This window comes from Thermoascus crustaceus (genome assembly GCF_041956765.1).
Source record: "Thermoascus crustaceus strain CBS 181.67 unplaced genomic scaffold VTN00scaffold_7, whole genome shotgun sequence".
In the NCBI taxonomy this organism is placed as follows: Eukaryota; Fungi; Ascomycota; class Eurotiomycetes; order Eurotiales; family Thermoascaceae; genus Thermoascus; species Thermoascus crustaceus.
The window spans coordinates 1,238,917-1,262,885 of NW_027192533.1; the positions used below are offsets into that span (position 1 = coordinate 1,238,917).

Consider the following 23,969-nt stretch of genomic DNA (forward strand, 5'->3'; position numbering starts at 1 on the left):
GTCGTTGGGTAGGAGAGATATATATATATATATATATATATATATATATAAGGAAAAGGAAAAGAAAGAGGAAGAGGAGGGAGGGGAGAGGAGAGGAGGTGGTGGAGGGGGAGGGGCAGCGCAGAGGGGACAATCGGGGAATCGGGGAGGTGAGGATGGGGGGAGGATGATTAGCGGGGAGGTCGGCGACGAAAACAGAGCTGCAGCGGGGCGGGATCTGCTGTACTGTACTCAGTACAGAGTATGGAGAAGACAGACTTGAACACGGAGATAAAAGATAAACGAGAGGTCTAAACTCGCATCCAATCGTGCTCGTTGAATCTCTCCTTTCCAATGATCTTTTCCCTGATCTGGAGACTGCTCTTTTTGCATGCATAGCGTCATCTACAGCTGTTAGCACGTGATGTTGATTGGTAAGCAGATTACACATGGACTGTCTAGAATCATCATGATCGGGGTCTGATTAATCGTACAGATTCCTTGGTCCGGGCAAATAGAGAGACGCCGGAGTCGCAGGGACTCGTCGAGTCGATGTCGCTTTGACAAAGGCTGCAGGACTCCCGATACTACGTAGTTGCCAGGTACAGTCTGTATACAATACGACCAAGAAGCATCTACAGATAACTCCACAGATACTAAATACATATTCTGTGGATCTATGTATGCAGACACTATGTACACAGGATGGCCGTATAATACGAACAGGTGGGTCAATGCATACAACAGGCCAGTGCCACCATCTCTCCGGCAAGCAGTTGCGTACGGTAGAGACAAGGAGGAAGCGCCCAGAAAAGTCCCCGGAACGCACGAAGATTCGAGACGAATGATGAAAGAGGTGGAAATGCCGGTGAAACAGATCAGAGGATTTGGTGAATCATAGACTGCGGGGAAATATTCCGCGAGGAAAATCAGGAAAAAGGTTCGTTTATGACCATTATCGTAACCGCCATCAGTCCATCGCAAAAAAAGGTCCAGGATGCGCGGCGCCTGCGCCTACATCCTCGTCCTGGTCCGCAAAAGGTTGAGGCAAAGAGTAGAGCCGAAAAGAAATTTCGTATGGATCGTCATAACTCGCACGCCGTTCGATAAGGTCCGTTGGATATGATCATGATGAAGGGAAGATGGTCGCTGGGTCATCTAATAGCGGACTTCCAGGCACAGCGTCCAGAGGCACTGCATGCAATGCCGGCTTTTCCACGTCACCCAGAAGCCCGCGGCGACGACGCTCCAGAGCATCCTTGACCCAGTCTGCAACCTCCTTGTCTTCGGTCTCAGACGACGACCGTTGCTGAGAAGACGCGGACGGTTTGTCATCCCCCCCGGGAGCGGTCGGGGGCTGCATAAGAGGCGCCAACCAGGGATGGCGCAGGAGCATAGCGTACGTGGGACGGCTATTGGCGTTTTTGTCTAGGCATGCTCGGACAAACTTATGTGCTTCATCTGAATAGCCTGTGCTTGGAAGCGTGGGAGGGTCACCGTGGACGATAGCCTGCCAGTCCGTCAGAAAAAAAAAAAAGGACGTGAGAGACATAATGAGCAACAAGATGATTGACTTGGGGAAGTCCTTACATGTAATTGACTGAATATATTGTTGTAAGTCTCAGGGGGATAGGGATATCGTCCAATGGCGCACTCGATGACCGATAATCCCAAGCTCCAGACATCACTCTGAACGCTGTATGTTCCGCTGCTGCTCGCTCCCGACTGCTGCATCCCTCCACCGGCAATGCGTTCAGGCGCCATATAGCTCTGACATCCAATATTCGTCTTGGCAATACTTGCAACCAGGTTTCCACTGACACCAAAATCGCAGATCTTGACCTGCCCGCGAGTGTTGACGAGGATGTTGGTTGGTTTTACATCACGATGGATGATGTTGTGCTCGTCCTTGAGCGTCTTGAGGCCCATGACGGTAGACAATGTGATCTTGCGGAGAATGTTCTCGGGAATGCCCTGCTCGTATAGCTTGTCGACCGAACCCCCGTCCATGTACTCCACGCAGATGTAGACAGCGCCTTCCTGGAAGAAAGCCCCGTAGAAATCGATGATGAAGGGGGATATGCAGCGGTGCAGAATGTCCAACTCCATGATGATCTGTGCGAATTTTGTCTCGTCCAGTTCGAGACGGATCTCCTTCATCGCCATTATGACACCGGAGAGATTGTCCTGCTGCGTGGTCGATGTTGTATTCGAACCCTCCTGCCCGGGTGATCGACTGACGATCCCTCGCAAACCAAGGCCGGGCTTTCGGAGATGAGGACGGCTATGTCTAACCTTGTACACGGTTCCATAATTGCCCTTGCCCAGCTCATCCAGGAGGTCGACCTCGTCGAGGGAAATGCTAAAGCTGTGGCCAGAAGAGAACTCAATTCCTCCACCGTGGATGACAGCTTTGTTCTTGAAATTCAAGGTGCCCGCTTTCGTATCGATAAATTCAGAGTATTTGCTGAATACGGATTCACCTGCACCGTTGCCTGTTGACCCAGCGGCGGAAGCGCCGTCCGGGCCCTTGTCTTTGCCGCCAGGAGACGCCCCCTGGGGACCAGCCGCATCAGACAGCTTGAGACCAGGCTTGTGTCTCCTTGCCCCCAGCCCTCCTGGCTTTGGCGGATTCACCGTAGGGCCCGGCCCGGTCACAGAGGGACCACCGGACCAGGGTGGACCGTGAGATCGAGGTGTAGGCGGCAGTCTTCCAACGAGACCTCCGGCAATGGGACCGCTGGGGGGGGTTGGATGTTGGCCGGCGATCGGGCTGCCAGATCCAACCACAGGACCCTCGACCGGAGCGGAAGCAGCTATCCCCCCACCTGGGACCCCGTGTGACAAACCAGGCGGAGCGCCTCGCCGGGAGAGGGAGAACGCCTTCATCTTGGCCAGGATATCCTGATTCAGGCCGCTCGACTGCGCGCTCATGGACGCAGGAGGACGGGAGGGGTGGCCCCCAGGTCGCCGGGCGGCATTGATCTGGCCCAGAGGGGTCGAAGAGGCTGTCATGCCGCTGGACATATCGGGTCCGGGACGGAGAGAAGGCAGGCTCGTACGGGGGGCGGCGGGGGACGAGGTATTCTCGGACGAGTCTGACCTGCTGTCGACGTCCGGAGAGACGGCAGGGGTGCCTGCCACGGACTCTGGCCTGCTATCCATCTTCCTTCGCTAGCTGACCGACAGTCGTCGGCGCAACACAACGTAGACGTGGTCGTGCTCGGTGCCGTGCTGCCTCCGCAACTCCTCGGGCCGGTCAGAGGAACAGAGTATGGTCGCGCATGAAAGAGAGAGAATTGCGTCTGCGTCAGAAGCCGCGATGGTCGCGAAAGGAGTGATCTCTTCTGGACCCGTTCGACTGGATCCAGGAGAAGGCAATGGCAGGGCGTGGGAGAAATGTTCCCGATGACGGCGGAGGGAAGGAGTCGGCGCGGGGCACACAGCTCATGCCAGGACGATCGACAGAGATTCCAGTGCAGGACACGAGGAGACGGCGTGCCTGGCGGTGAAGGAGAGAGATGAGCTGCCGCAGCTCCGGTAGGGAACGAACGCGCCGGAGGAGGGGAGAAGAGCAGACGGGGAGAAGGCCGCGGGGAGGCGGTTTTGAAGGGGGAGGCGACTCTGGACGGTGAGATGTCCCAGGCTGGCGGGAAAAGGAACCGTCTGAATCTGATAAACGCTAAACAGGCCAGTCAAAGGGGGACCCGGGTCCGTTCCTTGGCTTCGTCTCGCACCGGCGTCCGTGGTTCAAACGAGCACGGCAAAAGTGGATGAGGAGAGAGAGATGGTCCTGGTGCCGTGGCGCTGGGTTGGGCCTCCGTTCACTTTTGATATGCGCCCGACGGCGGCCACATCAGCCAGCGGAAGCACAAGAACTATCCAGGCAGAATTTTTCCCTGTTCACAGAGGCAAACAACTCCCCGGTTAGTGCCAAACCTGACTCGCCCAGGATTTACCTTGGCTCTCAGGAGACGAACGAACGGTTCCGCACCGCCCCTATATCCGAAAAAAAGGTTCCCCTGCCGGTGACTGGCAACCCACATGGAGTTCCTACCGGGCTGTCGGTGTTTAGTGTGCTCCGTAGGCAGCACAGTTCCTAGATCAACTACATACATCATCGAGGAAGACTCTTCGAGACCTCGATGGCTACGGTGCGCGGTCGACCAGACGAGCTGTCAGCCTGTCGCGCGTTCACCCTTGCAATGTCCAGATGCTAATGCTGGATCTACACGTGTTGGCCACCGGCCATGTCCACAGATTGGCTGGGCGTTTTATGTCTAGGGAATCATATTGATTGACATCCTGTCTTCCGCACGACGATGACATTGAAAGCCCGCAACGGTTTCAGGTTTTGAGACCGCGCGACTCCATGTGGACGGCTCTTAGTTCACGTTCGACCCTGGAGAGCGGTTCCACCGCCGTGAGTTGTTGATACCGCTGATCATGAGGCGCATTTCCGCCTGTGGCGCGTTGATCGTTTCTCGTGTGCCAAATTAAGTACCTTTTAGCATGTCCCAGAAGTTAGAACCAGCACAGGTCGGTTAATCTACCAATGCCACGGCTCTTGGGGTGGCTGTAGTACGTTTTTGGCGCGAGCCAGTTCCCTTTTTTTCGGCGCCAGAGATCTCCATCCGATGTTCGTCGTCTTTTTTCTTTTCCTGAAACTCGCGGGGTGGAGTGGCTGGGGAGAGCACAGCCCTTTCATCGGTATCTGCTCTGAGATTCTTACTCCGTATTTCCTTGTTTGCCTTCTGCACTTGCACGTTCCGGGTCCTTGTTCGCGGCATTCTCGGCAGTTCCCCGTCGCAGGGCCAATTGCCTTGGCGCCAGACATGGATCAGTGTGTCTTTCAGGTATCCAGCTGCCAGCAGCTTCGTGTGATCGACATCAAAGGCAGCAAGCTTCTACGAGGGGAAATAAATGGAAGGCTCTGGAGGAGCAACTACGGTGAAGGACGAGGCCGTAGCGGACGAAGCTTTGGCTGTTACGTGACCGGGGCTGCGATCTACGGTCTGACGTTATGTGCTGTCAATCGCTTCATCCACCGCATGCCATGTGTTGCCCGCACTTTTCTGTGTGGGCGTTGCAGAACTATTTCCTCAATCTCCTTGGTCATGTACACAAAGCTCCGTACGAAGGGATTGGCAGATAGACTCTTATATAACAACGTCGTACGGAACACTTCAGCTCGAACAACCACGCTGACGGTCTGTGCCTCTGTACGACTGCGTGCTTGAGTGTAGAGCCGGACAAGGAAAGACATGCAAAGGATAGCTTACCTTAAGATGTCTTCGATGTATACCGTGCGATGCAGTACTCCGTACTATATATTCACACCGTCAGCAGCAGCATCGGTGACAGATCACAGAGCGACCCACACCAAGTAGCTCTGTCAGTTGACGAAGACGACGTCACACAAAAGTAATGCCCAATGCGGGGATATGATGCTTTCCAAGTATGCGGTCTGCACTGTGCATGCGTAGCACTAGGGAGCGGTGGATTGGCTGGAGACCGCATGGGAAGGAGGTTGGAGGCGGAGAAATTCAAAGAGCAGATATATAATAAGGGCGTCGGGTTCCCCAGGGTGCGACAGACCGCGGGCTCCACGGGGCGATAAGCATGCACCAGCCACAGGTTGCGTCGATGACGGTCTTTGCCTCGCCACAGATGTGATGCATCGAGTCTTGTCGTGCAGCTGGAGATCGACGCAGTCGGTAAGGTACAGTCCATGCTGGCGCTCTGGATCGCGACGGTGACAAGTACATGTCTCTCTGAATATCTCTCCGGTTCCTCCGGGCAGCAGAGATCGATCCTTGGCGCAGCGCTGGATGTCGCGCGCTGATTGAGCACGGCGGCGGCACGGGCTGCGAACATGCCCGTCCTCGGCCAGCCAGCCTTTTTTCGCCCTCTCACCGTCTGCTTGGCGCTGCATCCGCGGTTCCCAACAGCAGGGCTGCGACACGCCTGGCGCTCCGCCGAAACGTCAAAGGTCGCCTGCGGTGATCTCATCTGCGACCGAAAGAAAAACCCATCCTCTCCTCCCGCGCAGGTCCTCTGGAAGGATCTTTTCCTCCTCGCATCTTCCCCCCGTCGTCGCTCTTTCCGTCGGCTCCTTTCTTTCCATGGCCATCTTCACCTCTCCCACGTCGTATCGCATCGCCAATGGCTTGGGCGGCGCCCCCAGGCTCGAGGCGCGCCAGCTGCTGATCAACATGGGAGATCTCACGGCGAGCTCGTCTCCCCATAGCAGCCATCCGTCCTTCCTGCATCTCGTCCTGCTGGTCTTCGAGGCCGTGCTGGAGGTCGTCTGCGTCAGTCTGCCCGGCTACATCGCCGCCAGGCAGGGCATGTTCGATGCGGACGCCCAGAAGCTGGTCGCCAACTTGAACGTTGCATTGTTCACCCCATGTCTGGGTAGGGATGCCTCTTCTCTCTCTGCTGACGGTGACACAGCTGATCTTCTTTTGTATAGTGTTCACGAAACTCGCGTCCCAGCTCACCGCGCAGAAGTTGACAGACCTCGCCATCATACCGTTTATTTTCATAGTCCAGACCTTCGTGTCGTACATGTGCTCCTGGTTCGTGTCGCGCTGCTTTCGATTCAAGAAGCGACAGTCCAACTTCGTCGCCGCCATGGCCGTAAGTGCCTGTCCGCGCCCCACAAGATCTTGCCTGTATGGCAGGGTGCTGATGGTCTACAGGTTTTCGGCAATTCCAACTCCCTCCCGATCTCCCTCGTCATTTCGTTATCTCAGACCCTGAAAGGCCTCCATTGGGATCGGGTGCCCAATGACAACGACGATGAAGTCGCGGCTCGAGGAATCCTGTATCTGCTGATATTCCAGCAGCTGGGCCAGCTGGTGCGGTGGAGCTGGGGTTACCATGTCTTGCTGGCGCCCAAGGAAAGATACATCGAGGATGACCCCACAGGTGCCCGGATCGAGGATGGACAGGCACACTACACCGATAACCCTGAGCAGACCGATCCGGATGAACCGTTGATCAGAACGAGGACCTCGGATGATATTACAGTGGCCCCGGAGAATAGCGTTGAGGGTACGGCTACTCCACACAACCAGGACGGCGCTTTCGAGTCCGGCGGTCAGACTCCCGTTACGGCCCGCACATATTCGTACACGAAGCTGTCTTCAATGGGTGATGAGACCATGGAGGGTGAGGGCGATGGTCTACTTGCCCCCCCTCCTCGCGGTCCTTTCTTGCCCCGTCAGAACTCTGCTGGGCTGATGACGTCCTTCCCCCGTGTCGAGATTCACAGACGGGACGAGCAGGCAAAGGGTTTCAAGGGTCTTCTGCAGCGGTACAAGCGCTCCGTGTGCCAATTTCGCAGTCGTCTGGCCCGTTCTTTCCAAGAGAAGGCGGACGCAGCATTCGAGAGACTTCCACCGTCGATCCAAAAGGGGCTGTCGACTGCGTCCAGTTGGACGAAAGCGTTCTTCAAAGGCGTGTGGGACTTCATGAACCCTCCGCTGTGGGCGATGTTGGTGGCTATTATCGTGGCGTCTCTGCCAGACCTACAGCGTCTCTTCTTCGATGAGGGATCGTTCATCAAGAACTCAGTCACCAGAGCCATCAACCAGAACGGCCAGGTCGCGGTACCACTGATCCTGGTCGTTCTGGGCGCGAACCTCGCCCGCAACACCCTCCCGAAGGAAGCCATCGAAGACATGGAGGATCCGAAGGAGGAGCGCAAGCTGATCATCGCGTCTCTTGTCTCACGGATGCTGCTGCCAACGTTGATCATGGCGCCGATCCTCGCGCTTGTTGCCAAGTACGTGCCCGTGAGCATCCTGGGCGACCCGATCTTCATCATCGTCTGCTTCCTGCTCACGGGGGCGCCGTCGGCCCTGCAGCTGGCGCAGATCTGCCAGATCAACAATGTCTACATGGGAGCCATGTCGCAGCTCCTGTTCCAGAGCTATGTTGTCTGGTAAGTTGACCGCATTCCCTTTTTAGACGCATTTTTTTTTCTTCTAACGGTTTTTCAGGATCCTCCCCTCTACACTTTTCCTTGTCGTCTGCGCGCTCGAGGTCGTCGAATGGGCCGCGCAGGGTAAATAGATAAATAGATAGATACCTCGGTAGATTATTAGATCGAAGATGGTGCTGGTCCATCCATCTTGCCTGTCTGCTCTTTTCTTGGCCGGTTTGTCTCTTGGCCTCGGGTCCGTTATAAATGAACCAGAATGGGTGTTTGGCGTTGTTTGCAGATACTCATTCATGAACGTAGTGCAATGCACCTCGTGTGTCTTTGTCCCTCTGTTCTTGTCATTGTCCTTTGCTGCTCTGTCCTGTTGTGTCCTAGATGAATCGAACAATGATACACCCTTTCTTCTTTTGTTGTGTGTTGTATGTGCTTTTTGCTTGTCTGTTGCCTTGGACCTGTACCTGTGCTGTACTGTACATACATCACAAATTGGGAGGGAAAAAGTATGCTTTTTCTGGGTTCACTGTATTGTATTGTACTGTATAAGAGGAATGAGACAAAAGATGAGATGAGATGGAAGGAAAGGAAAGGAAAGGAAAGGTTGTTTGTTTGTCTGTTCCTCAAGCTTCGGTTGTGTCGCATCAGCATCAGCATCAGCATCATACTTCATTGCATTATTTATAGATGAATGATTATTATTATTATTATCATGATCAGGTGTTCTCTTTATTATTATCTCTATCTTGATCACTATCTATCTTTATTGGTGGACATGTTGATCAATATCAACCAATTTCTGTAGCTTGTTCTTCTGTGCCTGCGCTTGCGCTTGTGCTTGTACTCCCATTCCTTAAAGCTTGAAGTTGAGAAGGGTGTGTGTAACAGATGCATCATACCTGAGGGGTTCCAATTGATTTGATTCGATTGCTGACTGGCACCCCAGATCATGCAGCCCACCCTGCCTGAACTTTTTAAGTTTTTGTACAGTACCTAACCCCACAGCTATATAGATCTGTCCATTCTGTAGGTCCTACAGCGCCCAGCGCCCTGTTCTAGATTAGATGACCCCTCTGCCTCTCTCCCCTCCCCTCTCTCCTCTTTGTGTTTTAAGACCTCAATCTATTATCTGCCTAGATAGGTAGGTAGGTAAAAGTAAAAGAAAGGAAGAAAGCCACATGTCACATCTGGTCTGATGAATTGTTTACTAATTTTTTTTCCTTGAATTGAATTGAATTTTATATATATATGTATATCTCTCTCTCTTCTTTTTTTTATCTTGTTCTGCAGATATACGATTACAATATACACACACTTCTCCAATCTTCCAAGCAAGGTGATAGACAGACAGACAGGTCAAGAAGATTGAGATTGAGATTGAGGGCCTGCATTGCTAATGTATTACGTGTGGCTCACTTAGTGCTGGTGCTGGTGTTGTGTATCTAATGTTTGTCATTGTTGTCGTTGGCAGTTCTATGGTGTTTGGGTGTCTGTCTGTAGGATGAGCTTACGCGAAGGGTTAGGTACCTAGGAGTAGGATTTTGATTTTGGTTTTGGGCTGTGGATGGTGGCTGTGCGGATGTTATGCTGGTTTTGACTGTGCTGTATAGGTACTCAACTGGTGGAGGATTGAGCATCAGCTCTTAGAAATGCATTCCCACAGAGAGAGCTGGTATCTACTTAGGCACTGTGTATATATGTATCTAGTATTTATACACGACACATCTCCCCACCTAATCACACCACGACGAAGACAACGACGGATCATGTGCCTCCATTCCCGCCGCATCACCCATGACATCGACCAGCATCGCCATCCCGCCCGCTAGATGCCACAGGATATGGCAGTGGAAGAGCCACACGCCCGGGTTGTCCGCGCGGAACCGGAGCACGGCGTGGCCGCGCCGCGGGATCTGCACCGTATCGCGGAGGACAGCACGCGAGAGGTCGTACGGACTGTCGCTGTTGCTGTTATTGTCGTCGGTGCTGCTTGGATTTGGGGCCAGGCCTGGTGGGGAGGGGTCTTCAAAGGGATTGTAGGAGCCCCAGCCGATGGTGGATTCGTGGATCGTGAGGACGTAGAAGTTGTGGCCGTGCTGTGATGTGTTAGTTTGATATCCATAATGGAAAGAAAACGAAAACGATATACTATATATGAGAAATGATGAGGAAAAGAGCGCATACCAAGTGAAATGGATGTGGCCCCTCGTCGAGGTTGTTAACCACAAGATCGACCCAGACCGGCTCCGGCCCCGTAGAAATCGCAAGCTGGTTTCTGTCCCATTTCTGCCGGGGTAGGGCGATCAGGGGCACCGGCGGATCGGACTGTGGACGCCAGGACGTGCGGTTGAAGAAGCCGTACGGTATGTTGTGGTTTCGGGCGAGCTTTTCGATCTTGGTGTACACAACGTGCGTCTGCTGCGCTTTTGGTGGTAGGGCAGCCAAGACGGAGGTTGCGGAGGAGATCTTTTCGATATCGATGTGATGGGACGTAGGATGGTGTTCTGGCACTGGGGGTTTCTCGTGTTTCTGGTTTTTCATGCCATTGTCGTTGATCAGAAAGGTCTGGATTGGGTTCAGTGCTGGATTAGGATAGTTGAAACATCTGTTTTATAGAGATTAGTGATATGATTATGAGAATGTAATAATGGCTCGCAGAAGGTGATATGTACCCCTGATCAAGCTCCACAGTTAAGAACGACATCTCATTGACCGTCTCTGCAGGACGACGGAGAATAAAGTCCATGCGCTGTCCTGGGAAAAGGATTCCCGCGGAATTAGCTTCTTCCTGAAACTGCGGTTCGACGGGTATCCCATCTAGCTGGATAAGTTCGAGGTTTTCTCGTCCCCAGGATAGCGTGAAGCCGGCAAGAGACCTGTGTATGTTAGCAGAGGCATCATCTATTACGATAATTAGTCTCCATACCCTGTATTAACCACACGGACTCTATACGTTTTTCTCGGATCCAGATCTATGCGTGGTTGGGCTAAATTATCAATGCAATCCACAGGCCGTGCAGGGATTGCCATGGAGCAGTTGAAACTGCCAGCTCCATTTACAACGAGGGAATCTGGAACTGGCTGGAATATGTTAGTGTCTGTTTGCCATAAATCAGCCTAACTAGGATGCTCACTTCATTGCCATAAGATCCAGCACGTAAGTACCAAGATAGGACTCCCTCAGCCGGCCGGTGGTACCAGTCCCCTATAAGGAGCAAAATCTCCTTGTCATACCCATAGCTGAATCTTTCGTCGCTATCACGCGACATAAGTCCACGGACGGCCGGTTTAAAAGCAGGCTTGTGAACAACCAGTCCCCCATATAAGCCATCTGCTCTCTGAACGGCTGAATGGGCATGGTACCAGAACGTACCACTCTGGTCAGCAGGGATGGTGAAATTGTATGTGAACGAAGTCCCGGGGAGAATAGCACATTGTGTGACTCCCACAACGCCGTCCATGGAATTTGCGTCTGAATAGTGGTCAGCCTATTGCTATGGGACTGCGACGTCCAACCGACTCCAGGAGGTTCGCTCTTACTCCTCATATGCAGGCCATGCCAGTGAACTGATATAGATTCTTCTTGTAGGTCATTCTTCACGGAGATTATCAAGGTATCACTCGAACGTGCTTCGACCGTGGGACCGGGGAAAAGGTCTGCGTAACATGAAGTAAAATTAGGAACTTCTCTCACAATAGATACTAAACTTAGTACCAGATGCTGCCGGCAACTAACCATTGATTAGATAAACTCGTTTCTTGACACCATCTGGACGACGATCGCCGGAGGTTATCCTCCAATCCAAATGCTGGATTACCGGTTCGCGAAATACATGATCTTCTGGATGAAGCTGCAGAATCGACGGGGACAGGTTTAAACCATGTGATTTGACATGGCCTGAGCCATGGCGACCGGGTGAAAGCAACGCCAAGGATCTGCCATCGTCGCTTCCGATACTCACAAAGGCTATTAACAAGCAAACGACCAGAGAAGAAAACAAAACCGCAAGAGGCTGATTTTGGACTGCATTCTGCATGGCAGGCTGTTCTGGTCCCCGCACAGACGGCTGATCGGCAACGGCTTCTGGCTGCTGCTCCTCAACAGGAGCTGGCTTTCTCCTGCGGCTGGACTGCCGCTCCATGTTCATCTTCAGCGAGGATCGGAGCCAGCTACTGGGCTCTTGCTATCAGACCATGCTGCGTACCGTTTTAATGAAACTTGCGCTGTGGCAGGCAGAACCTGTTTGAATGCAGCCCAGGTGAGTTGCCAAGGGTGTGCCTGATCTTCGTTAGCAAGGGATGGATCTTCAACACGCGCAAATCCCTTATCGATATTGAGAAACAAGCTTCGACATCTGTTATCTCCATCTTGGATCGCTACATGGCCCATGCCTTAGTGGTCGATGGTGTTTGCCCAGCTATAAAATCATCTCCGCCCACGTGCGGTGCAAGAGCGCGCCAAGTCGCCCGCATACGGCGGGGAGAGCATGGATGCGACGTTCTCAGCAGGGATCTCTGGGTCTCCCGCATCGAGACCGAACTTGATCCCAATTGATAATGCAGACATGGCCTCTTCACCGCTGCCAACATCAGGCTTTGCCTACAGCACGTGCGACAGGCTTCCTACGTGGTCCAGATGCCGGGGTCGATACCGCAGACAAAGAAAGTGCGATCAAGGAAGTGACAGCGGATATAAAGCACGGACAATGCCCATGTCATGCACATGGGGAAGATCACCGGTCGCCGCACGAGACGAAAAGTTGCTCTCGTTGCGGCCATCGTCATCAGCATCGTCGTCATGGCTCTACTGCTGTGTCTTCTCCTGGGTCTGCTCCTTCAGAGCCATCCTGCTGAGTCCGCCTCAGCAGCAGCGGGCTCTCTCAAAGACATCGAGCACGTGGTGATCTTTATGCAAGAAAATCGGTCCTGGAATACTGTATGTTTTGTGTTTTTCCGTATGCATTTATGCGACTTCCCATGCTAATTCTAACCAGTACTTTGGCACTATGGCAGGTGTGAGAGGATTCAACGATCCAAATGTGCAGGTAAACCCTGATGGGTTGTCTGTCTGGCATCAGTCAGTATAATCAATCTGTATCGATGAGTCTTGTGGTAGCCATTCTGACACCATTTCCGCTCTGGTTGAAGACAAGTAGATCCAGAAATGTCCTCTAAAACGGAGACCTTATTACCCTGGTATCTTGGCTACCAGGGAGGCGACTGGCCTGACGCAATCCAGTGCATAGTGGCTGGAGACAATGGTTATCAGGACAACCAGGCTGCAATCAATAAAGGCTTGAACAACCACTGGGCCAGAAACAATACCCCCTGGAGCTGGGGATATTTAAAGAGAAGCGATATCCCCGTTCATTTTGCTATAGCTGAAGGGTGGACGAGTGGAGATATGTATCAGGTTAGGAGAAGATGTCACCGATCGCATGACCTGTCTACTGACTAAGTATGTTCAAGGAGAGCCAAATTACTTCCACAAATCCGAATCGTGTAACATTGGTCAGCGGGTCTGTGAACGTTCCTGGCGGTCCCCAGAGTCCGGACCAAGGAGGAGTCTATCTTGATAACAATGAGACCCCAGGTTAGATCAGTCGCTCAAAAGAACGTCGTCACGGACTGCTGACATAGCCTCTGCTCTTTGGCAGGGTGTGAGGAGCCGAACGTCAACTGCTACCCGCTCAAATGGAAGACTATTTTCGAATTCTATGAAGAGGCCGGGGTCTCATGGCAGGTATACCAGGACACGAACAACTTCGATGACAATCCTCTCGCCTGGTTCGAGCAGTACCAGAAAGCTCAGAAGGACTCGCCTCTATCCCAGAAAGGACTGACTTTTCTTGGACTCGATGCATTCTATGAGGATGCTAAAAAGGGAACGCTTCCTCAAATAAGCTTCATCGTTGGTCCAATGGAACTGTCGGAGCATCCGCCATATATGCCCAAGGATGGTGCTTGGCTTCAGCAGCAGGTGGTCAACGCTGTCGTAAACAGTCCAAAGTATTCATCAACAGTGTTGATGATAAGTTACGACGGTAATGTCCCAATCGCTATGCAGTTCTACGATCTGCAGCTGACGTCTTGAAGAATCTGGAGGATTCGGCGATCATGTGCCACCGTATCACTCTCCACCAGGTACACCTGGGGAATGGTTCGAGGATCCAATGGGACTATTTGGAGAGACTTACGTTGGTCCGGGTTAGTAGTCTCTCAAAGCTTGAGAATTGTTTATCCACATGCTGACAGCTGGTGAAAAGGCGTCCGGGTGCCCTTCTATATCGTGTCTCCGTGGACGCGCGGTAACCGTGTTTTCACAGAACGCGCAGATCACAACTCCCAGATCCTCTTTATTGAAGAATGGCTCTCCGCAAAGGGGTACAAGGGGATCCAGACAGACCAAATGGTCCCCTGGCGACGGGAACATATGTCGAACCTTGTCAACGCCTTTGATTTCGATCATGTATGTCAGGTTGTTTTGATGCCTTCTTGATTGTCAGAAATTGACCGCATCCTCGTACAGCCCAACTACAGCGTCCCTGAAATTCATACCGCCTCGAAGCCTCACGTCAGCGCGGCGGGGGCTTATGACGGCACTGCGCTGTGCGAGGCGCGCTTCTCGACGACCAGACCACCAGTGCCGTACGGCGAGCAGGACGACCTATCCGAGGCCTTGTTCTTCGAGGAGGGATTCAAGGAATGCGTCGGGTACCTGACAGAGGGACGCTACCTCGTTTTTGAGATGTCGGGATACGCACTGACGAACCCGTCGGGCGGCGATAACGCAAAAAACGGCAAGATGACGTTAACTCGGGCGACAGAGGACCATCGGGACAAGAGGCAGCGCTGGGTGATCCACTACTCGCAGGGCGAGGAGAGCGGGCTGTTCAAGATCTCGAGTGCCTTTGACGGCAAGTGGGTAGGTCCCAACAGCACCCTCTTATCCGCGGATGACCGGGCGGGGGCAGAGGATGTGAACATCACGTTTCTGGGGAACGGCAAGGGGTATAGCCTCGAGTATGCGGACCCGCAGTCGGACTCGCATCTGCTGGAGATCGACGAGCGGGGCACGCTGACGGTCAACGACCCAAGCGACGCGAACAGGAGGGATGGAGGGTTCAAGATCTGGAGCGTGACATATCATGGGTAGTATACTCGCAGTATATACCTGCCTATATACCTATTTTTTCATATTCTATATCGACAACGGACAGGTAAGCAAGGCGTTTAATAGATAGACGGTAAGCTGCTTTCATGGTGCCTTCACCGTGCGAGCAGAATTGCTCCGTGCTTGTACCACTTATATGATAATCTTGCGAAATAGATCGTTTGGGTTTTACCATGCAAAAGAAAAATATATACTCCGTGACATAAAGAGGCGGATACAGCGTCAGAAGCGCCTAATGCAGGGGCAGCTAGATTAAATAAGGAAAAAATTAAAGTAGAGATGGAGCTAACCGTTAAAGTTTTTGTTTTCCCCTAGCGGTCCCCAGCCGAGTGGGCTCTCCTCCGCGCTACCGAAAACGGCAAAAAAACCCCTGGTTTGGGGCAGGCGCTCGCGTGCTGCTCCCACCGGGAGGCGTGCTGCGGGATACCATCGCTGAGCACTGCTCTGTACTGCGGCAAGAAGAACATAGGGTTGCCTCGATAAAACGTCCAACACCAATAACGGGACGTCCGGATGGGATGGATCATCGAAGGCTTATCAGTGCATGGGCCAATGGACGTCGGCGGGTAGAGCGTTAGCGGCGCCGCTATCTTTATCACAGTCCCAGGGTCATGGATATCACGCTGCTTTTAGGGCCGCCGTACAGCGGACGAGCATGACCTGACGGAGCTGCTTCTCCGGAGCGGTGAGGGAGATGAATAATAGAACATCCTCGGGGAGGGCGACAGGGGCGGTCTGGCCTGCCTGAGGATGCCGTCCTGGATGGTAGTGGACAAGTACCCGGTACCTCTGGGCCTCTGTGCGCGGAGCCAGGCGCAAGTACCTGTACCACCATGCATATATGGATACCTGATATCGGGAGCGCAACGGGAGCCCTGGACCAAACGGGCCATTTTCCATCCGTCGCGGCTGGACGGCGGACGCTGGCTGGGCCGCGGTGCGCCACCCCACCACCTGTTCTTGGGCTTCCGCCCAGAGGACACAACACGCTGACGGTCCCCGCGCCATCGCTCCCAGACGGACCAAGAAAAGACTCGTATCCTGCCATTGTCACACACAGCAGCGTCTGACTCGCATCGAGCTCCCGCTGCAGCTACATGTCCGCCGGGTATTTTTGAGCGTGGGGACAAGTATCAAGATGGTCGACGAGAGCAGTGGCCTTCCCGGAAGGGCCGTCCCAGGTAGGCTCGAGTTTGCTTTGTGCGGCATCTTAACCAGCTTGCTTCTGTCGTTTTCCCTCCCCCCTTTCTCATGTTTACGTTCTGGACTGATGTGTCTCTGGCTTTGAGGTTTCATGTCCCTGTTCACATATCAAGCCTTGTAGAAATCGTCCCGTCTTCTTTTTTTTTCTGTTTTTCTTTTTTGCCTTTTTTGCACCGGCTCTTTTGTGTGTGCATATTTCAAGATCTCTGCAGCAGCCGGTTGGCGTGCTTTCATCTCATATATATATATATTCAACATATATCCGGTTTCTTCTGTCGATTGCTCTTCAACGATGTCGTTCCCCTTGTGTGTGTTTCACTACCAGCCTGACTCGCATGGCAGAAGGTAACTCCACCGCCGGAACGGGCAACACCTGGTCGCCTCCTCATCCGCAGCCGGCCAATGGGAGCCTGCCCGTCTTGATCGCGGAAGGTTGGAACCACAAGCATCACCGTGCCAACGTCGGGAGGAAGGTCTCCGCCCGGCCACCCATGCCCCAGTCTTTCTCGCAGCACTCCCAGAGCAGCCAGTGCTCCAGCCTGCGGGATTCTTCTGCTCAGGATGAAGAGGAGATGACACCACCGCCCGGCGCGAAGCATGCAGACGAGGACCCCCAGAACACCCTGTTCACCCAGGTGTTCAACTGGTTGCAGCAGGAGCAGGCCAAGCGGAAAGCGTCCAAGTTGCAGGAACCGCTGACGTCCGCGACGACAGGCCTGGATGGCTCTTCTCCCGACGACGGTCACATGACTACCTCGCGGGAGAGAAGCAGTTCTCAGAGCTCGGAGAGAGCGCTGGCGCTGGAGAAGCTGGAGAAGATCCTCGTCCAGTATGCCAACTCTCGCAAGGACGCTGCTGCTTCTGGAACAGCTGGCTTGGGCCGCAAGAGGTCGACGCGTCGACGTCACCATGTGAAAGGACTCAGAAGAGGATCTGCCTCGGAGTCTGACTATCCGGATATCGACACTGTCGTCCCCAGCGTCGATGCTTTTCTGGATAACTCCAAGACGCTTGCCTACTCTGGCGGTGCTGCAGATGATGAAAGTGATGGGACCAGTTCCAACAGCAGAAGGGCCAGGGAGAAGGAACACTGGGTGACATTCAAGACGGAAATCATTCGCCTGGCCCATACCCTGCAACTCAAGGGCTGGCGAAGGATCCCGATGGAAAAAGGCGCAGAGGTTGAGGTGACTCGACTCAGTGGTGCCCTGACCAATGCTGTCTACGTTGTCACTCCCCCGAAGAGTTCGTCGAAGAGTGTGGATGGAGATCAGAACCTGGCTCCCAGGAAGCCACCTCCGTAAGTCTTGCTGGATCGTCTCTGTAACACGCTCATCTGACATCCTACAGGAAACTTCTTCTCCGAATCTACGGTCCCCAGGTGGAACACCTGATTGACCGGGAGAACGAGCTTGCGATCTTGCGCCGTCTGGGGAAGAAGAATATTGGGCCCCGCGTGCTGGGGACTTTCAACAACGGCCGATTCGAGGAATACTTCCATGCACGGACCTTAACGGCCACTGACCTGCGGAACCCGGAGACGTCGAAGCAGATCGCCAAGAGGATGAGGGAGCTGCATGAGGGCATTGAACTTCTCGATGAAGAGAGGGAAGGCGGCCCGTTCGTCTTCCGGAACTGGGACAGGTGGGTTGACCGTTGCGAGCAGGTGATCACCTGGCTGGACAAGGAGATCATGTCCGAACACAACGAATCCAAGTCACACTCTGAACCTTGGCGGAAGCGTGGTTTCGTGTGCGGAGTGCCATGGCCTCAGTTCCGGAAGATGTTTGAGAAGTATCGGGAGTGGCTCACGGAAAGCTGCGGTGGCGCGAGTGGGATCAAGAAGCAGCTGGTGTTTGCACATAACGATGTATGTTATCATTTTGCTTTCGTCCTCTTCGGGCTTGGCTGACTCTCTACAGACGCAATATGGCAACCTTCTTCGACTCGAGCCTAGTGGGGAATCACCTCTTCTGCTGCCGGCCAACGAGCACAAGCAGCTCGTGGTCATCGACTTTGAATACGCATCTGCAAACCCCCCTGGTCTGGAATTCGCTAACCATTTTGTGAGTGCGAACTGACCCAATGCCTTATACCCAAGCTAACAGACAGCAGTCTGAGTGGTGCTACAATTACCACTCTGAGAAGTCATGGCACTGCAACACACGAGCCTATCCGACCCCCGAAGAACAGCACCGCTTCATCTCCGCTTACCTGAACCACCGTCCTCAGCTGGCTGGACTACCAGTTGTTTCCCCCAGCATTCGCCCAATGTCTACCGGTACACCCCGCCTGGCGCCCTTCTCCCTCGATGCGCTTTCCAGCAGCCCCAATTCGCAGTCTCTCAGCTACACGGAGGCCGAGAAGGCTCGTGAAGACGCCCTGGAGGCGGACGTGCAGAAGTTGATGTGGGAGACGCGGCTGTGGCGTGTTGCCAACTCGGCGCAGTGGGTGACATGGGGTATCGTGCGGGCCAAGGTACCTGGTCTGGAAGAGGCGCTGGCAGCGCAGGAAGAGAGCAGCAACGGAAGCAGCAATTCTGAAGTCACCACTCCTACCGTGACGGAAGCGACCGACAAGATCTCGTCAGATCGCCCCCAGTCACCAGTGTCGGATTCCGAAGCCGAGGTCGACGAATTTGACTACCTTGCATTCTCGCAGGACCGCGCGTTCTTCTTCTGGGCGGACGTGCTGTCCCTGGGCCTGATTGACGAGGATGAGCTGCCGAAGGAGCTAGTCGAGCATGTCAAAGCGCGGGCTATCGATTATTGATTGAGTATACGATTGCTGATAGTCTAATACCGTGATTACCTTACCGAGTTGACTAACTGGCGACGACTGTGTCCACGACCGCTGACGACGCGGTCTTGTACGGAGGATGTTTGGATCTCACTTTCTTGGTTGCTTTGGGGATTCTTCGAAGGATGGCATTCTACGTCACGTCGAGTTACGTTCCGCTTCCTTCCCTTCCCCTTCTATCTCTCTATTTCTGGTTGGTTCTAGACAGCATAGCGGATGGATATGAATATTCCCCACCTGTTTGGTGTCTCTCGTTTTTGGTTCGCTTCGTTTCGCTGGCTGGGGTGAGAGCATGACTTAAGCGTTCTTGTGTTAATGTTGAGCGTTAGCATAATCAGCATAATCTTCTCTCTCCCTGATCGTCCTGCCTTGCTCTGATCTTGTCTTGGTCTTGGTCCGACGGCCTGCCGTTGTCATGTATATACCTAGATAGATCGCAGTCTCGGGTTTCATCTTTCTTCCAATATTTCCCCGTTGTGGGCTCTGCTCAAGTTTATTTGGACGACTGTTGGAAATGCGAACAGGGGAAAGAAAGGGAGAAAGGAAGATAAGGAGGAAAAGTTATGCAAGATACACACAGCCCCACATTCCAACAATCGGATCGGATCGAATAGCTCGGCTTATTTTCAAGCGTTAACTCCAGCCTAGGACATAACGACTGGTAATAACAAGAGTCTGAAGGTTGCTACTTGTGTTTGGGTACTTATAGTTCCTGCCTATTCTTGGGAGAAACTAGAGATTACTTTCAAAGACGAGACCAGGACTGAAGGTGTGGTGTGCAGGCTGTTTCTGTATCCTGTTCTATTGAATAGAAGACAACACAGCATGAGGATATAGAGGTATTATTTATTCTTCATCATTGTCAGTCAAAGCCAGTCAAGCCAGACAGTCAGTCATCATGATCATCATCAGAGATCCCCCGGGGTATGAAACCCGTAAGAAACAACCCAATGCAAACCAAACCATACCTCATAAACCGATCAAAACCCAACCCCAACCTTTTTTTCGTATTTACGAAGAAAAAGAGGTGTCCTTCCACTTCGTCACTCCAACTCAAACCCCGACCCATGCCCCCTCCTCGCCGCCAACCGCCTCTGCGTCTGCTTCTTCGCCCCCTCCACCCACTCCCTATACGCCTCATCCCCGCCCTGCTCCTCCTTCTGCCTTACAACCCCCTTCAACACCTCCCCAATGAAACCAACAAAATTCCACCTCCGCAGCGAATTCTCCCACGCCCAATCGCGCCTCTTCCTCGCCTCCCTCTCCAACATCTCCACATCCCCAATCTCCCTCGCCCGCTCCCTCAGGTCCCGCACCACGGCCATCAGATTGAACCGGATCTCCCCCGGTGGGTACCGCTCGATCCGCCGGCGGAGGACCTCGATCACCTTCTCGGGGAAGGAATCCGCGTCGCACGGGCCGTGACTGATCGGGTGCGGTTGCAGACCGTCGAGTTCGTACAGCGTCCCGCCCACGGGCGTGTACGCGATGAAGTGGTACAGATCCGCGTCCTCCTCGTCGGGCGGGGGACGGGCCGTCTCGTCCACGAAGGGCGACGCCCGCGCGAACGTGTTGTGCGCGGTGCGGATGGCCTCGGAGTTGGAGAGCGCTTCGCCTCTCAGGTCGGGCGGGAAGCCCGTCGTGAAGTCTTTGAAGGAGCGGAGGTCCTCCCCGATATCGATCGCGGGTCCACCGGTGGATGAGGATGGCTGGTCATGGTTCAGGATGACGGAGAGGACGGCCTGCGTGCCGCAGGCGTTCTGGATCGTCTGGGCCGCGAAGAAGAGGCCCTTTTCTTCGGGGGCGGTGGGGTCGTAGGTCCCGTCCGCGGGGGCGGAGGTGTCGGCGCGTTGGGTGCCAGTCATCCATTTGAAGAGGAAGATTACGCCGTAGACGGGGCTGTCATTTCCCCCCCTTTCTGTTAATACTTATTCTTTTGAGAGCGTGGAAGGAATCTGGTTCATGTGTGTGGTGTGGGGAAGGAAGTGGTACACACCTCAACGCCCGTATCGTGTCCGCGTCAAGCGAGATGAGTTCTTCGAATTGGACGCCTTTCACGCCGAGGTTCTCGATCAGGGAGGTGAAGACGCCCTATATTGCACAGACAAGACATTGATCCCCATGTCAGCTTTCAGTTTCAAGGTGCTGATAGATGGGGGCATGAGATATGATGTGAAGTTACAGCGAGCTCAAGTAGAATAAGGTAACCGAGCTTCCATACCAAAAAATAACAGACGACAGACAAGGCAAAGGAGACAATGTTCCAATTAAAGGAATAACAAACGAATGTGCAGCATTAGTATGTACATACCTCGTCCGACTCGATAGTGCTCCAGCCTCCCGCGTCCGCCATTGCTTCTTCCTCTAGTTCTAGTTCTTCTTCTCTTTCCTTCTTTTTTTTGCGTTTTGGAGTCAAAATCAGATTGCGCCCGTCCGGGTAAAAGAAAGATCCACCCTATATGAATGACCAGGGTGAAATTGTAGAGTTCAAATTGTGGTCCTTTGTGAAATTGTCGACGGCGATATTATTGTTTAATTTCCAAGAACGCAAGCCGACGATGTCACCGCCTAGGTTAAGTAACTTGTTTTGGAATGTTTGCATGTTCTGTCAGGTGGGCTGGCTGCAAACAAGCTCTCTCTCTGTTCCGCTCCGGGGAGCACGTGATGCATCACTACTCTCCTCTTAAGTCACGTGTCGTCTGGTACATCACATGACGAAGAGCGGAGGTCATGTGATATGTGTATCCGCATGCCTCAGGCCTACACTGTTGTATTACTCGAAGCAGATGGATGGGCTGCAGAACCTTTGTCTAAGACGCTACGTATTACGAATACGAGCTCTTGTTCGCTCCTCCGTACACCGCATCGGCATCTCCCAGAACGAGCGGATACTTTTCTTTTCGAATGCCTCGTAGGCGATAGGCCTTAATAATAACGCATCCGGAAGGCTGAAGTAAGTGCTTACTAGAAGGTACCTATGAGAGAGCCACGTGTGCGGGATATATTTAACTCTTTACTACTGTACTGTACACAACTACTTAGGTTAGGAAAATTACCTACCTAATGCAAGTTGTTCTATTTTCATCTCATATCATACCTACCTAGGTATTGTCTAATGTCATTTCGTACATATCAGTGCGTTCCCCCCCGCCAGTCCGCCTAGAGAGAGCGGGCCTAAACCCCGGATGTTTTAAGTCTATTTAATTCTAATTATAACCTTGTCTGCAGTCGTCCATGGTTCTTTTTGAATTTTAGACTCTAGCCCGATCAGACAGGGCAAGGCAAGTAGCCAGCTGCAGCGCAGGCAGTGTTCTTTGCGTAAATACCATCTTATCCATCCCCCCTATTGAATGGACTAGATAGAGAGCAGAGGACGCCGTGGCTACTGCCGCAGCAGAATCAGTTCTGCCGTTTTTAGAACTTGTCCCAGGCCAGGGAATGCAATCCTCCTAGGTTAGGTAGGTAATTACCTACCTCTACCTACGTGCTCTCTCTCTCTCCTCCCCCCCTGGCGGAATATTAAATAATGCGGAGGTTTCTTTTTTTTCCTACTTTTTTGTATTCGATAGGATGATCGGCATACCACGATCCTAGTTTGAAAGAAAAGCAACCTAAGTTATCTTGGACAGTCTAGATGGGATGGATCCTCCAGATCGTGCTGCATACCTGGTACGTATTCCGTGGCCGCGAGACAATGAAGTTTGTTAAACTATAATGATGAATCTATGCGGCTTCGTCGTCGCATAACTGCTAGGTATGAAGAGTAAAATTAGCGGTCAGTTATATACATACAAAGTACTTACGGAGCACGTGCTGAGTAAATAAAAGAGGCTGAAGTTGACGCCAAGAAGTGAGTTTAGCTCGACCATAGCTTTATACGGACACATCCCGGTCTCCGGGATAGCGTGTGCGTAGATAGGTAAGTAGATAGGCATAGACCGACGGCCCGCTACCCGGTTTATGGTTCTAGATGGGTGTGAATCGGAGATTTACATTGGAATATCTACCTATTGTTGGCCACTAGATCACTGCTAGGAGATACTAAGTACTATACTCGGTAGTAAATACCATCGAATTTCAACCTCATCCTTTACATTAGGTAGGCACTAACTGTCAATGCCAATACTGCATGGGTCCACCTAGGTCTCCATGCCTCTATCTCTATCTTATCCACGGTCTCGGGTTCCCCGCGCAACGTGACGCAGACACGTTGTCTCTGCATGTCTGCATCGAATCAGAGGCAAAATGAAAAGGGAAGGGAGAAAGGAACGTATGGGATCCCTGAATGGATGATATTGCACGCTATACGTGCATGGTGCAGTACTAAGGTAGGTAAGGGTGTATAATAAGCACAGTGACTTAGGTAGTTACAGTAACTGCACCGTTGCAATGGAACCCTGGACCAGGGATAGGGTCAGGCCTAGATCGTGATTTGCGACGGACCGTGAGTGTTATTTAGTTAGAGCCAGCTAGCTTACCCTCCATCAGGCCCCCCGCGGGGAAAAAGGCGATGGACTTACCTCACCTGGTAGTGTTTGTTTCCTTAGTACGTGGCTACAAGAGTGCGGACTGGAGAGCCCGTAGAGTCGTTGGTAGACTTCAGGTAGAGTAACTCATCTGCAGTAAATCTACAATCCTAACCTACCCTACCTTCTAGGGCCGCACCCGAAAATAGCATCACCGCCATGCGATCTCAGGAATCTCGACCTTGGTAACTTGGGTTCCCCACGCTAGGGACCTGTTAGGTAGGTCGTTGGCTATCGGATCAGGGCTATCAGGCGAGGCCCTGCTTTTTCTCAGGGTCTTCCCCGTCTCTAGCCGCACCAGCCTTAAGCTTCATCCCTGCTTGAATGGATACTTACACTTTGA

The 23,969-nt window shown here is 52.9% G+C and overlaps 7 protein-coding genes across 7 annotated transcripts; 3 read left to right on the forward strand and 4 right to left on the reverse strand.

Annotated features, from left to right (window-relative positions):
* Positions 1–1,105: 1,105 nt before the first annotated feature.
* VTN00DRAFT_9439 (uncharacterized protein) lies at positions 1,106–3,144 on the reverse strand (the record flags this gene model as incomplete). The annotated part of the gene is made up of 2 exons (XM_069436399.1): positions 1,106–1,489; positions 1,570–3,144. 2 exons carry the CDS (start codon positions 3,142–3,144, stop codon positions 1,106–1,108), a joined length of 1,959 nt encoding a protein of 652 aa, XP_069285024.1.
* A 2,960-nt stretch (positions 3,145–6,104) lies between these two features.
* On the forward strand, positions 6,105–8,061 carry VTN00DRAFT_9440 (uncharacterized protein; the record flags this gene model as incomplete). The annotated part of the gene is made up of 4 exons (XM_069436401.1): positions 6,105–6,396; positions 6,455–6,621; positions 6,684–7,930; positions 7,989–8,061. 4 exons carry the CDS (start codon positions 6,105–6,107, stop codon positions 8,059–8,061), a joined length of 1,779 nt encoding a protein of 592 aa, XP_069285025.1.
* Positions 8,062–9,657: 1,596 nt separating this feature from the next.
* VTN00DRAFT_9441 (uncharacterized protein) lies at positions 9,658–12,072 on the reverse strand (the record flags this gene model as incomplete). The annotated part of the gene is made up of 7 exons (XM_069436402.1): positions 9,658–10,020; positions 10,109–10,529; positions 10,597–10,800; positions 10,851–11,005; positions 11,059–11,396; positions 11,465–11,581; positions 11,661–12,072. The coding sequence occupies 7 exons, from the start codon at positions 12,070–12,072 to the stop codon at positions 9,658–9,660; spliced, it is 2,010 nt and encodes a 669-aa protein (XP_069285026.1).
* Positions 12,073–12,641: 569 nt separating this feature from the next.
* Positions 12,642–15,080, forward strand: VTN00DRAFT_9442 (uncharacterized protein; the record flags this gene model as incomplete). The annotated part of the gene is made up of 8 exons (XM_069436403.1): positions 12,642–12,860; positions 12,919–13,001; positions 13,073–13,337; positions 13,394–13,517; positions 13,582–13,968; positions 14,021–14,131; positions 14,191–14,393; positions 14,454–15,080. 8 exons carry the CDS (start codon positions 12,642–12,644, stop codon positions 15,078–15,080), a joined length of 2,019 nt encoding a protein of 672 aa, XP_069285027.1.
* A 636-nt stretch (positions 15,081–15,716) lies between these two features.
* VTN00DRAFT_9443 (uncharacterized protein) lies at positions 15,717–16,106 on the reverse strand (the record flags this gene model as incomplete). Its single annotated transcript, XM_069436404.1, has 1 exon — positions 15,717–16,106. The coding sequence occupies one exon, from the start codon at positions 16,104–16,106 to the stop codon at positions 15,717–15,719; it is 390 nt and encodes a 129-aa protein (XP_069285028.1).
* Positions 16,107–16,236: 130 nt separating this feature from the next.
* VTN00DRAFT_9444 (uncharacterized protein) lies at positions 16,237–19,073 on the forward strand (the record flags this gene model as incomplete). Its single annotated transcript, XM_069436405.1, has 5 exons — positions 16,237–16,279; positions 16,644–17,601; positions 17,652–18,171; positions 18,224–18,367; positions 18,417–19,073. 5 exons carry the CDS (start codon positions 16,237–16,239, stop codon positions 19,071–19,073), a joined length of 2,322 nt encoding a protein of 773 aa, XP_069285029.1.
* Positions 19,074–20,143: 1,070 nt separating this feature from the next.
* On the reverse strand, positions 20,144–21,453 carry VTN00DRAFT_9445 (uncharacterized protein; the record flags this gene model as incomplete). The annotated part of the gene is made up of 3 exons (XM_069436406.1): positions 20,144–20,999; positions 21,097–21,191; positions 21,412–21,453. 3 exons carry the CDS (start codon positions 21,451–21,453, stop codon positions 20,144–20,146), a joined length of 993 nt encoding a protein of 330 aa, XP_069285030.1.
* Positions 21,454–23,969: the final 2,516 nt, after the last annotated feature.